This window comes from Gymnoscopelus braueri (assembly GCF_963280865.1).
Source record: "Gymnoscopelus braueri genome assembly, chromosome: 5".
Taxonomy (NCBI): Eukaryota; Metazoa; Chordata; class Actinopteri; order Myctophiformes; family Myctophidae; genus Gymnoscopelus; species Gymnoscopelus braueri.
In genome coordinates, this window is record NC_137606.1 from 26,961,882 (window position 1) to 26,976,512 (window position 14,631).

Sequence of the window (14,631 nt, forward strand, 5' to 3'; positions counted from 1 at the left end):
GAGGATCATTCTTTTGGAGAAATAGCCAATAATTCAATTTATTTTACCATTATAATGGAAATTAGTGGGAACTAATTATTTCAACATTTCTCCATCTAAATCCATATCTTCTGTCTTACAGTGTAGTTGCACTTATCTACAATCTTTTTTTCTATTTTGCCTTTAATTACTTATCCATTAAGGTTTGTAACCAGGTATTAAAACTACAGTCTGAGCAGAAAGTAGACCTCGGGCTCTGAGGGAGAGCAGGAAGAGTCTGCAGGCAGCAGTGAATCGTCTGTATAGTAATGATCGCCAAAGTGGTCCCCATATCCATAGCGTAACGATGTGCAAGCTCCCTCGGGAAGACCCCTGTCCTCCAGGTGACCCAGGTAGCCCGCTATGTAAGAGCCAGTAGAGTGCCTGTTAGCTGGCGGGTTCTGAGAGCCTGGTTTATTCCGTAACACCACCCCACCGATGTTGGCGGTGCCGTTGATCCCTGCTGCTGCTGCACGGGGTTTCTGAGCCTCCTGCTGTCTTTCACGGGCACGACTGTTGATGTGACGCACGCGGCTTTGGCTCCTGGAAGACAGGCGACGGGTGAGTGGTGGAGGGGAATCATCGATATCCCTGGACGCAGAGGGAATTACGTCTGAGTTCTGCGGGTGTGGGGGTTCGGCCACCTGGGGAAGCTGGGGGGACAGGGGCCTGTCTTTGTCACTCTCATCCCCCTCCAGGCTCACCAGTTTGCGCAACTGCTCTGTAAGCGAGTCAGGAGCAGACTGTGGATTTTCACCGTGACCCAGACCCCCCATCTTCCTCCTGTGATCCTGCTTGTGGGACGTGATGAAACTGCGGCTGATTATGTGATATTTGCCCTGGAAATTGCACGATATATCTTCAGAGGTCAAGTCTCCCAGGGACTTGGACTTACTACAGGCGCTGGTACCTTTGGAGGAAACAGGACCAGGCTGAGGAAGAGCTGTGTATGGGTGTGAATAGGTCTGCAATGGAGCATCAGTGTGAGTCTGTGATTGGTGCTTATTATTCATATGTGAAAACGTTTGTGTCTGTGGCTGTGTTTGGGTGTGTGTCTGCGTCTGGCTCTGTGTCTGAGCATAGTGAGAAGATGAAGGGGTGAAGCGGCTGTAGTCCACCTGGTTGTACACTGCATCACAGTCAGAATAAGGGGAATACACATTTCTCTCTTTAGATAGACTCGCATGTGAAGCCGATAGGTCAGGGAGACGCTCGGAGGAGGATGAGCCATTGTGGAAGCGTTCTGTCCCCTCCTTAATCATCCGTTTGTCCCCTTGTCTGTCCTGGTAGCACCTGGTTGGGGCATGGATGCCATTGTAACTCCTCTGTTGGTTGTAGGACCTGTTAAAGCCTCCGTTGTGGTCAAATGAGTCAGGTTTGTTCTGGGTAGTTGGGTAACTGTTCTGTCGAAATGCACTGGATTTGGGAGGTCTGTGAAACAGAGACTGGTGGGAGCCAGATGGGAGCTGGTGGTGATTGGGTGCACTTTGTGAATGTTGTACATGAGAAGCGTGTGATACGTGCTGATGTTGAATAGCTTGGCATGATGAAGGGGGATTTTGCTGTGAGCAGTTAGACGTGGATTCATTCCTCTGGTAAATGGCATGCCGTTTGGTCGGGCTTGTGATTCCTCCCCACACGCCATCATGCTGTGCTGAGGTCAGCATCATCTCCAGTGGATCCTCATCCACGTTTATCTCCACTTCCATCGAGCCACCTTCTGCTGTGTTATGGTAAAAGTGGGAATGATCATTGTCTACGGAAGGGGCCATATATGTCCTTGATGTCCCCCACTCCAGTTCAGATATCATTCCCGGAGGATCACGTACCTCCTCATACACGCTCTCCTCTGCCTCCTCACCCCTCCGTGTTTGAACATTATGCCAGGCCTGAGTAGCATCTGTCTCCAAACGCTGATGGACCTTTGCTGGGGAGGACCCCAAGCTACTTGAGGACACAATCCCTGTGGAGAGTGCTCGGAGACAGATTGTCTGCTGCTGCAGCGCGTACGCGGTTGTAGGTGAGAGCACCTCCTCGTCCAGAATGGTGTAGACATCCTCTTGCTCTGCAGTCTCTGGGCTGGAAAAGAGTGGAGGGACAGACTGATCAGCCCGGGGAGTCTTCCGTGGTGAAATGAGCTCGTGATCTGTATAGTTGGCCTTTTGTGCTGCTTTTTGAGGACTGACATGCCCTTCCATTGTTCCTGGAGGATTGGATGTTTTGCTGGTCTTGAGAGGAGACATGAAATCTTGCAGTGTCTTCTGTGGGATGGTAGTCTTGAAGTTTGGCTGGTTTGGGGTGCCAGCAATTTGAGTGGAGTAATGGGAGGGGGCACCGAGGACATGTTGGTCAATGTTCAGATCGCCATTCGATAATGTGGAATGATCATTCTGATCAACAGTGATATCAAATTGCCCAATTAGAGCAGAGATGGAGCCATGGGTATCATTTTCATTGCTCAGGGAAACAGCATCAATTAGTCTGGAGATGGCGCTGTCCTGTAAGGACCTTGGGATCTTCAGATCAGAGTGATCCATGTTGATAGGGGAGAGAGGTGCCACAAAACCAGGGGCAGAAGAGGAAGATGAGGAGATGGAAGGTGCAACAGTGAAAGTTGTGCTGTTCGATGATGTCTCTGGTTTATTTAGACGCCTGTGGGTGTTCTCAGGGGGTACGCTGACAGGATGCGTCTGTGTGCCTGTGGAATTGATCTGTGCTTTGCAGTTTCCATTTACTGTGACCTGTGATTGGCTTCTGGGGTAGTCGTTGACACGTCTTGCATCTCCTCCACCAATAACCAGATACGACGTTTCATCTGATTGGTCGGGCTCTTTTTTTCTATAGCTGTATTTCTTCAAAGGGGTGGAGACTCTGGGTTCAAGGCATGCTGATGATTCAATGAGGAGATCCACAGAGGAAGACCTAGGCCGGTCAAACGTACCTATAACGACAAAAAAAGAAGAAAAAAAAGATTTGATGTAGCCATGCATTGTAGCCATGCATTTTACCATGAAATGTAGAACACCAAGCCAACCAACAATTAACTGACACGTTCAGTCCAGCCAACACAAACCATTAGCAATAAACAGACAAATGGAATGTACCACCATGTAAAACAAAAAAAGGGAGAATCACGAATGAGGCCGTGTAGGCAACAGAAGGAAACATCCACATTCTGGATAATCAGTTTAGGGAAGAGATGGTCAAATGGGATCAAATCACAATAGCAGTACTCTCAGAGCACTGTACAACAAAATAACTTGGGTGACACAACACTGGTAACACTGGTTTCTGAGTGAGGCAACCTTTGCACAATATGCATTTTAGATTACCTGCTGGGATATCCTAGTCAGTTCTCTATTATAAAGAAGCACAACAGAGTGAAGAAGGGACAGAAAAGTCGAGTTAAAGTATGAGGTAAAAAATAGCATGCAGCCTGTCAGGTCACATGAAGCTTTTTGGAGAAGGTTAGGTAAGAGAAAGTAGCTGAGGTACTAAATATAACAATTGAACATTTCATGTTAGTTAAAGTGCAAAACAGTTCATGGCAAGAATCAAACAAAGACATTTAAATTCAAATCATTAGAAATTGAAACAAGCACAGTTAGTTTGTTTGTTTGTTGTGTTTGCATTGGGGGAATTTATACACAAACGTACAATTATTTATTTATCTTTAATCTATATCTTAAACAGATCCTTTTCCCATCTGATTTGCATGGCTGTTGCTTCAGTGTTTATCTAAGTTTTCACAGGACCAGAGTGTGTTACCCACCAATGACACTGTCCAAATCACGCTGCTCCTTGTCAGGGGAACAGAGCGAAAGCTGCCCTTGCAGCAGCCTTTCCAGGGGCATAGAGATGGGTCTATGGGTAAGGGGGGGTCGGGCCAGGGTACGCCTTTCCACTGCTCCCTCGTTCCCTCCCTCTCCTCTAGCCTCCACGGCTGTGCTGATCTTCCCATCCGACATGGAAGCGAGTGACTCTGCTAGGGCCATTTTGGTTTTCTTGCGTCCCTTGGCTGGGGCGCTGGCTGTGCGGCGCAGGAGATGGTCACTGATAGAGCGCTTTCTCAGCATAGCACCAGAGCTGGTGTCCACAGAGGACTTAGAGGAACGGTTAAACAACCCTCTGAAACCACGCAGCTGATGTCCCTGAGAGCAGGAAGAAGAGCGGGGAAAAGATTATGTCAGAGAGGAATAAGAATTATGCTACACAAAAATATATTCCACATACAGTAACATGCACATTTGCACAACTGAGATCAAATAGATTGAACATTAATGCATTTATACATGAATGAACTGCACTAGTGTTCACTGTTCATCTTAATTCAAGAATGCAATGTTTTAGCTAGCCTATAGATGGCGCCATTTTACTTCCAAATCACCACACGATAGCAATCAGTATTAAGGCATTATACATTATGCATGCATGTTTGACAAGCATCAACAAAAATCAAATGAAAACAACCAAAAACATATAATTGCAGGTATTTTAGTGCACATGCATGTATGGCTCCTCCAAATAAGTTCAAACAAGCAGCAGATATTCGAGCAAAGTGTATGGCATATGTAGATGGTTTAATATCATGCAAAAAAAAAAGTATATAGAAAAACACAAAACATATTTTTCATGCATTCAGGTGCCATGTCAGACCACACATAGACCCTACAAGGATCAGGATACCTTATTAGATCCTAGAAAGTGCATTATTGTAAAGCTGGGATTCAGGACTAGAGGGTTCCACTAGAAAGACAAAGGGTCAAAAAAGCTTAGCTTTAAATGAAGCAAGAGAAAGAAATCATATTATGTGAGATGCTATTTTGACAACTTTTCGGTGTGCCTCCAGATTGTACTTTCAATTGTGAAAAGAGATTCAGAGAGGGTATAACCCCTCTCTGAATCTCCTAACCTTAAGGATAAAAAAAGAAGTTGTAAACATTACATTACACAACACCCACCTTTCCATAGATGTCTTGCACTGTTACATGCACAAAGATAGAAGCCTCAGTCAAGCCCTCCAAGTAAACATGCCTGTAACCTGTTGTCAGAGATGGGGAGAAAAAGAGAGACGGAGAGACGAAGAATATGACAGAGTGAGATAACCAGATCAAACAGAGATATCAGAGGTCGTATGTTGGCCATGTCAAGCTGCATTTGCCCACAGACAGGGCTTCGAAACAGCTGGTTATGTTGACAAGAATATATAGTAATATAACTGTTAAGTGCCATGGGGGATATCATATGAGTCAGTATGTTTGTGCATGTACGTCTGTCTACAGTAGCATATCCACAATGATTCTAATGGACAGTGACAACACCTCGGGCCCCTTATGCATACACACTCAAAACGTCTATACAACTGAATGCACAAAAATGAAATGCTGCACAGACCAGGCATAAGGCTGCTGAGGGCAACAGTCCGTTGGCCAACAAAGTCTCGTCCAATAGGGTCGTGGTCCCAGACGAGAAAACGCACCAGAGCGACCTCAGCCATGTGGAGTGTGAAGGATAAGGTCTCCTCCCACACTGGGTTAAAACCTAGGGGACGCACAGACACGCACATTGATTCAGAAGCAGAATTATTGTTATTGCCAGGTATGTTTGCACAATCAAGACATTTGTCTCGGTGAGGTTGGTGCATTACACTGAATAGCTATGATAATGCAACTGTTAACAATAAAAATGTACAAGTAATTTAGAAATATCTTCTCATTATAGCTGGAAACTACATACAATATACAATTACATTATAGACTATAGAGATTGATATCGACAACAGGTAGAATAAATACATATTGATTAGTATAGTTAGTATAGTATAGTATAGATATAGTCTTAGAGTATACTGAAGAGTGCGTTCCAACAACTACTAATAATATGCTATCCTGTCAGACATACAGAAAAATGAAAAATGTAGCATTAAAAGTAAAACCCAGTGGTTATGAAGCAAATAGCCTCCTGGGTATTCCAGTAATCAAGGAATATATAACGTGTTTGTGTTGTCCTTTTAGCCTGTGTGTGGCTGTGCGTGTGTGTTCATGTGCATGCATGTGTGCATGTGTCTTACCATTATCATCCACAACCCGTGTTTGTTCTTTGCAGCAATCAACAGGCAGGCCAATGATCTCCACCTCAACAAAGGGGTCAATAATCTGATGGAGAGAGACAAACAAAATCATTAAATGCAGCACAATTCTGCAATTACACTGTAAAAATTATTATCTGTTATCTGTGTATGTACTGTACTATTAGGGCTATCACGATTACTCATTTAAGTTGACGATTAATTGCGATTAACAATTTAATTGTGTGTTTGGCATTGAACACTGGAACATATGAAGCCGTTTAGGCTCCGTAATAATATGACAGATATGACAAATATATACACAAAGAAATTATTGACATATCTAATAATTTTGTAAAAAAAGCAGAAATAGCTGATCTACAAGCTTACAACGCGTCACGAAGTGACATGTTGTAAGGTTGTAGATCTGCTATTTCTGCTTTTTTTTTATATTTGAAAATGTTTGACCATTTTTCAACATGGAAACGATTATGACGATTATGCAAAAATAATTGCGAATATCTCAAATAATTGCAATTAAGACGATTATGTAATAATTGTGTGTTTGAGTAAACGTGTACCTCTCCACGATCCCCAAGCATGGAATCTGGTGGTTTGGGCAGCTGCTGTCCACTAATGATCTTGAGAATGAGCCGTTTCTTTGGGCAGGCTGGAAGCGGGTCATCAGAGAATGGATTGAATGAACCTGGAGTTGGAGGTATCAGACTTTAGAGCAGGACAGATGGTGTTTGACAATGTGGTGATGTGTATGTACATGCACAGGTATGATTCACTATACCTTTACACATGGGCGGAGGTTTGAGGACATAGCCACTACCTCCGTTTACCATGAACTTAGCTCTGTTGAGTTGCATCATCCTGCCCTCTGTCTGGTAATTCAGAGAAACTACACAAAGGCAGAGAAAAAGACAGAAAGACATGAGATGTTTATTTGGCCACATAAACCGTTATTAATCATTATGAATCATAATTGTATCTAGATATTCTAGACATTCGAATATTAGTCACTTTATTACCGGTATATACAGTCTGAATCTCATCACAGAATAGCACAATTCATATCTTATATTGAGCATTAGGCTTTATATTCATTGTTATTTACAGTATAAATTCACACAAGCTTTCACTAAAGCCTTCTTTACCACTTGATCCATAGCATCCTAATTCTGGGGCAAATGATCAGCAAAAACAGCTGACCTACAAGCTCATAACGCGTTGTGAGCTTGTTGATTTTTTTAGTTTTATTTCATGTAGAGCGGAAACAGAAGGGGGTTAATGCAGGGGTGGGCAGCATTTTTTTCAAGGGGGCCATACTGACTTCGAGGGACAAGTGAGGGAAGGGCCACACATTGGACAATTGAATTGAAACTTGAAACACACAGTGCTGAATTATGTTCAAATTGCATGAATTTGATAGACACGACAGATAGGGTAATTCTTTTTTTTTTACAGCTTTAATGTGAGTATCACTCACGTTATCAAACATATTGCATTATGTAAAAAACATGGATCCATGGCAGACTGTTTCACTGTTAAATTATAAACATTTAACATTTGAGTACATACGGATGGAATATAGACGTACGTACTCAAATGGTACATTTGAGTACATGTAGTCGTGCGATGTAAATTAAGCACTTTCAACCAGGCTTTTTTGGGGGGGGAATGTCACTCATGACAGGCAAAAGTGAAAAAAGAAATCGGGAAAAAGGAACGTAATTTATATAAAATAATGTAGATCTGCAATGTTTTCTGTGCGACACCGTTGTATGGCAAAGTATAAAATACGGCTTAAGTGGTTGAGATTTACTGTGCGCCCTGAAAGCGGAGACCAAATATAAATAATGAATAAGAAATAAATGTGTGAGCGAGAGAACAGAAAAAAACAGATGGGTTTGATCAAGAACAGCTGTTACAGAGACGTCCAATTCAGGAGGATTTATTAGAGAAAGGAATTGGTTTATAGCATTGTCTCAACTAGTTGTTTATTCATTGCAACTTTTATTAGTTCCTACTCCCTTATGCCTTTAAGTCTCAGCAATATGAAGATATATGATCTTATTAACTTTTGAATTGAGCTGAAATGGATTTGAGACACGCACACAGCACAGAGACGGAGAGACGGAGAGACAGAACGAAAATGAGAGGTGGAGGCTTATGGATGCGAATCAAAAGAAAAAAAGAAACATCTGTGAAAACCTCATTACGGACATGATTTTGCATTTCAATAGGTTTGTTAAATTCCACAAAATTTATCCCCAGATTCATCCCATCGTCAACATATCCATTTATATTTCTCCAAATTTCTATCCTACAAACCAATAGACTGACAGACACACAACTATACACACACACACACAGGCAAAGAAACACCGATTACTTTAGTATACTTGCATAATGTTATAAAGAACAAAGCCACTGGAGCAACTCGGATGAATTTAAGCCTTTTATTAAAGGTGCAAAGACAATGTTTCGATGTCAGTGGTACAGCTATATCAGGTCATGTCCTGAGTTGCTCCAGTGCCTTCGTTCTTTATTGCTGCTGTCTGTGTCCTGTTCCAGTGACCTGCCTAAAAGGAGAATTCAGGACTAGCCTTTTTCTTACCTTTATCTGATGTTATTATATCCTAGAACGAGTGGTACAGCAGAACATTTTCATAGCTCCATCCCAAGTCCACCGCAGCTAAAAACGTCAAATTACTTTTTTTGTTGATATCTGACGTTCATAATGACAGAAACCTCGTCACAGTGTTTTTGTCCCAAATGGGCCGCCGTAGTGTTTACAAGCGGACTTGGATGAAATCACTGGTGAAATCTCGTCTTGCGAGACTTCCGGAGGGGCGCATCTAACACAAACACTGTGGAGGCCGGGTTTTCTGTATTCTGTTTTCTGAATTTTCGAGCGATACAAATACGAAGTACGTAGCGCAAGGACCATCTTTCACGTTTTTTAGCTGCGGTGGACTCGGGGTGGAGTTATTCAAACTTTCTACTGTACCACTCATTCTAGGATGTAATAACATCAGATAAAGGTAAGAAAAAGGCTAGTTCGGAATTCTCCTTTATTGGGTTAACCTGGTGCAGTGGAACTCCCTTTCTTCGCATTATTTTATCTTTGTACAGAGGACTGAGCAAAGACAATGGCACACACACGTGTGATGTGCACAACTGAACACTGACACTGGTATGTCACCGCAGATAAAACATGATAAAATGACAGCCGACGAAGGCCAACGACAGACGAGGTCTACTGTATGTGCCGGGAATCGGGTTCGAGTCTTAGAATGACAGACAGCCGTCTCACCCAGTTGGGAGCCCACGTTCCAGTAGAACTGGGGGTTGAAGTTGGACGAGTCAATGCGATAGGCTGACGGGTAGATCCGTGACAGCCGTCTCTCATTGAACGCCAGGAACTCTTCACCCCTGTGATGGACCAGTGACTGAGCTCTGGTCTCGCTGAACGACAGGACGTCACATGGAGTACCTGTATGAAACAATGGCACGGCAGACAGATCAAGAGGTCATGGAGGTCAATGTGTGTAGGGATGACATAGTTATTTGAACTAATCGATTTAGTTGAACAAATAATCGCTAATCTGTAAAATGATATGACTACATGATACATCAAGTCATCAGCTCAAAACAGTCGCATCGTGTTGCGTTGTGAGCTTGTAGGTCAGCTTCATGACCTCATGTTTTAAATGTTTTGTTTCAGTTTCTTAGATGTTTTTAGTGGTGTGATGATTCTTTTTTATGCATTTGCTTATTGTAGCACTTTGGGATTTTCACAAATGTAAAGTGCATTATAAAGCAAATCCATTATCCTCCTATAATTTGACAAAGCTCTGTGAGGGTGGTGTGAGGGTGGTGAGCCCAAATCTCTACGGTTCTCCTCAGTGGCTGGAGCAATTGATCTGAATTTGCACACAGCCATTGACCATTACCATGTGCACGGAACAGCGAAGCCCGTTTTTCGCTTTGTCTGTCAGCTGTTTATTAGTGTTTTTATGTAAAAGAATGTCGCCATGGTTACGGCTGCCCAGCTGTGGGATGGCCCCGCGAGCTATGGGATGAATGATCAAACTGCGCATGCGTCGAATCCATAGACCCACTGTGTTACACTGTTGCCGTCTGCCACAAGCACACACAGAGGACGTGCTTAAACCAACGTGTGTGTGTGTGTGTGGGGGGGGGGGGGGGCGTGTGTGTGGGGGGGGCGTGTGTGTGTGTGGGGGGGCGTCCGGCCGCGCGCACGCGCACGCGTGTGTGTGTGAGTGTGTGTCACGCGCGGGTCCGACCGTTTATCATATCATATCTTATCTTATCTACAGTCCATAACAAACACACAAAAAAAAATACATCAACAGATATCGTGCCAAGTAATCATCATTTATGTATTTGTTTAATTTGCCTGGACCTTTTATTTGTTTTATAATGTTAATTTGTCTTTTTGTATTATTTTTTGAATGTTTTCATACTTTAAAGTGTCTTTTTGATTGCATGTCTGTATTGTACAGTATTTGCTTTGTTCAAGACAGCAGGAAGACTGAAAAAAAATAATTAAAGGATTATTCGAAATAATCGGAAGAGTGTGGCTGTGTGGGTGGGTTTGTGACTGCATGTTGCACATGTACAGTACACGCTTGTTTCATACCTTCATTTAGAGACTCCTGTGAGGCCACAGAGTTGGTGAATACCACCAGCTCTGACAGATCTCTACTCAGTTTCATTGTCCTCCGCTTCCGTCCACCCCTGACAGAATCAAGACAGCACAGGGTTAGCACGCATTGTAGAACACCTTAACCCATTCAATGCCACGCTATGAGCTTGTAGAAAAATCGTGAACATTTGTGCAAATCTTTGAATATATATTTTTTAAAGCGAACATTTGTAAACTACTTGGTTCCAGGGACCCCCAGAAGCAATTTGCGATTTGAGTTACAAATGAGTTGAGTTACAAATGTTCGCTTTAAAAAAATATATATATTCAAAGATTTGCACAAATTTTCACGATTTTTCAAAAATAGCAGATCTATAAGCTCTATAGCGCGGCACTATAAGCTTATATATCTGCTATTTTTGAATAGCCAAAGAAATCTAAAATGACAGAGATGCGTTCCCGGATTGAATGGGTTAGGAAACACATCAGACACCAGGAATGTACACAGTAAAATCCTCAGTGTTCATTTCAGTCCATGGTTACATTTGTACACTGACTCACATAAAGAAACCGTACACTCGCATTGTAAAAAGAGAAATGTAATGTACTTCCTAGGTCCTACAGTACAGTACATTACATACTGTATCTACTGTCGATAGGATAGACAGAGGGAAAAGGTATTAGCACACATTTAAACCCATCTACACACACACACACACACACACACACACACACACACACACACACACACACACACACACACACACACACACACACACACACACACACACACACACACACACACACACACACACACACACACACACACACACACACAAACAGGGAGTTGTCCATCAATGTGGCAGCTTAGAAATAGCAGAAAAGAGCATCAAAGGGAAACGTCTTAATATGGAGAAGAATGGATGCTGTGCACGTGCGTACACACACACACACACACACACACACACACACACACACACACACACACACACACACACACACACACACACACACACACACACACACACACACACACACACACACACACACTTCTAACACAAGTACAGTCAATGAGATACAGAAATACAGGAGCAGCCATGCAGAAATGAGCATCCTGACAGTTCCTGTGAACATGCATACTGTACATGCATATGGAACCTATATATGGTGCCTAAGAGAACAAGTGAGAGGAAACGCACACACACACACACACACACACACACACACACACACACACACACACACACACACACACACACACACACACACACACACACACACACTTGAAATATGTATTTATGTCCACATAAACAGAAGTACAAGATGTACAAAGGACGATGTACAAAAACGAATTTCACAAACTTTTTTACCTTGTAAACCTGTGATGTGACAATAAACCTGATTCTGATTCTGATTCTGATAAACACTGCCAGTGCAGTCAGATAAAGGGAAGAGCATTGTTACATACAAAAAAGAATGTTGGCATACTTGCCAAACACAGCGGACAACAATCATGGGTAAAGGAAACAACGCCTCCTCCAAATTGAGCGGCTTCCTATAATAGCTGGCATTGAGCAGTACCTTGCTAATTGTTTAGCCCTCCTTTTGGAGAGGCCGGCCATTTGAAGGCCCTTCACAACCAACTTGTGTACGTGCCCTAGACTACCAAAGATAAAAACCAAAAGTTTACATCTGTAGTCTAGCTGAGAGATGGTCTGCTCTAGCTGATGATATTTTAGCACTTTGGTTAGGAAAGCTTCCTCTAAGGCTAAGCTGTAATCAAAAGTACAGCCGACCTCGAGAATGAACACCTCCCTATGGTTTTCATTAACAACAATGACATCAGGGGTGTCACACACACACACACACACACACACACACACACACACACACACACACACACACACACACACACACACACACACACACACACACACACACACACACACACACACACACACACACACACACACACACACACACACACACACACACACACACAGCTATACACACACAGCTATTTTCCCACAGCTCACAGAAACACACACCCACAGATGCACACGTCAAGTGAGAAGGTGACAGAGAAAAGGAAAGAATAATTTGCAGACAGTATAAATGGGTGGTTTGTGGTAATAGGGGGAGTGACATGTTGATCTGTCAGAGAGGTTACAGATACTGTAGCTGATTGCTTCACTTTGCTTTAGACAGACTGAGAAACTCACTGACATCACAGCACAAAGATGGACATAGGTAAGCTGATAATACGATCACATTAATAAACTGTTGTAGGGGTATTTGTAAACATTTCTACTGGTCAGGATTCTCTCTGATCACAATGCTGTTACTTGGTAAAATGAGGAGATGCAACTTTTAAAATCATGATGAAAGAAATTATATCTTTAGTGAGCACTGATCCTGTGTAATTAAATGCAATGTTTCTTACAAATCACCTGTGTCCAGGACAGAAAAAGAACATGAATGTTGTTCACAACAGCGCACACACAGCTTATTATTATTAAGTGTGCCTGCCATGTAATGGCAAAACACTTATTGTATTCCGCCATACTTATTAATATTTAATGTCGCCACAAAACTTTGTCCGTCCGTAACTGCCGCACGGTTTACACTACCCCGGCAAACTATACATCAAAACGTGCGTTACCATTGTGACGTTATTCGCAAAAAAATACAAAAACACGTCCTTTTTGGCCGCACGCGGTGCCCCAAATGCTACTCCTCCCACACGGTTGACACGTCCCCGGCAATGTATACATCAAAACGTGCGGAACGACCGGCCCAACCAGGCTATTACTTTTCTTTCGTGTTACCACGGCGATGTAATAGGCAAAACTACGTAACCCCCTTTTTGGCCCCCATCAAAACCCATGTTAACAAAAAGTGCCCGAAATGCTCCGAAACTTTGCCTACCCCCCCTAAGTGGGGGTCTGCGAACCCCCACTTTTTTTAAGATTCTCCTTTTTTCCTTACATTTTTAAGTTTTGCTTTTTCTTGGTTTTCGGCTTCGGTGATTTTTTTATACATTTTCAAATTCATTTTTTTCAGCTTTTTTTTTTACCCCGCACAAATTGACCACCCAAAAACCAGTTAGGAGCACGTTTCAGACCATTAAGAATCGATTGGTGGTACTTTGTAGTGACACTATTTTGGTTCCCTAATATTTCACTGAGTTTAACAGTGAGTTTAACTATATATTTTTTTACCACCCAAAAACCAGTTAGGGACAGGTCGATTTCCGAAGAAGGGTACCCCTGGAGAAAATGTATGTGCCCTGATATGTATGACCCTCCCTTTGACTAAAAAAGAAAATCAATGACCCTCCCCAAGTGATTAAAAAAAAAAGATTAACCCTCCCCGCCTATAGGAGTGTCACGATATATTGTCCCACGATATAGCCTATCGTGGTATTAAAATGTGACGATAGGTATTGTCAAGATGTCATACTGTATCGTAATATCTTTTTAATTCTTTTTCTTTTCTTTATTATTTTTGCCGGTGAAAGTTATAGGAGTTCTTACTGTATGGTGCGTGCACAAATGTATTTATTTGTGTGTACAAAGCACTTTGTAATTGTTTTTTTAAAGTGCTTTATAATTGTTATTTTAAAACTAAAGATGATGGCCAATGTTGATGATACATGAGAAAAGAACATTAATAATGTATCATATCGATATCATATGCCCAACATCATGTATGTATCGTGAAATTAGTGTTATCTTGACACCCCTAACCCTCCCCATCAAATACAACAACATGACATTTAAAACTGATAATATGTACGATGTTTTGCTTTCCACATTGATTAGAACATTACTGTAGTCAGTCTTGCTAAATGCACAGTGTAGTG

General features: G+C 42.3%; 1 protein-coding gene across 1 annotated transcript in view; it reads right to left on the reverse strand.

Annotated features, from left to right (window-relative positions):
- Positions 1-203: 203 nt before the first annotated feature.
- The window catches only part of plch1 (phospholipase C, eta 1), a gene marked incomplete at both ends in the record, with an annotated part of 75,564 nt that continues 61,136 nt past the window's right edge, over positions 204-14,631 (reverse strand). The window contains 10 exons of the mRNA XM_080429152.1: positions 204-2,959; positions 3,791-4,169; positions 4,705-4,764; positions 4,980-5,059; positions 5,413-5,559; positions 6,089-6,173; positions 6,667-6,791; positions 6,885-6,992; positions 9,411-9,590; positions 10,761-10,858. Of these exons, the coding sequence (XP_080285278.1) occupies positions 204-2,959; positions 3,791-4,169; positions 4,705-4,764; positions 4,980-5,059; positions 5,413-5,559; positions 6,089-6,173; positions 6,667-6,791; positions 6,885-6,992; positions 9,411-9,590; positions 10,761-10,858 (4,018 nt within the window). The remainder of the gene's footprint in view (positions 2,960-3,790; positions 4,170-4,704; positions 4,765-4,979; positions 5,060-5,412; positions 5,560-6,088; positions 6,174-6,666; positions 6,792-6,884; positions 6,993-9,410; positions 9,591-10,760; positions 10,859-14,631) is intronic.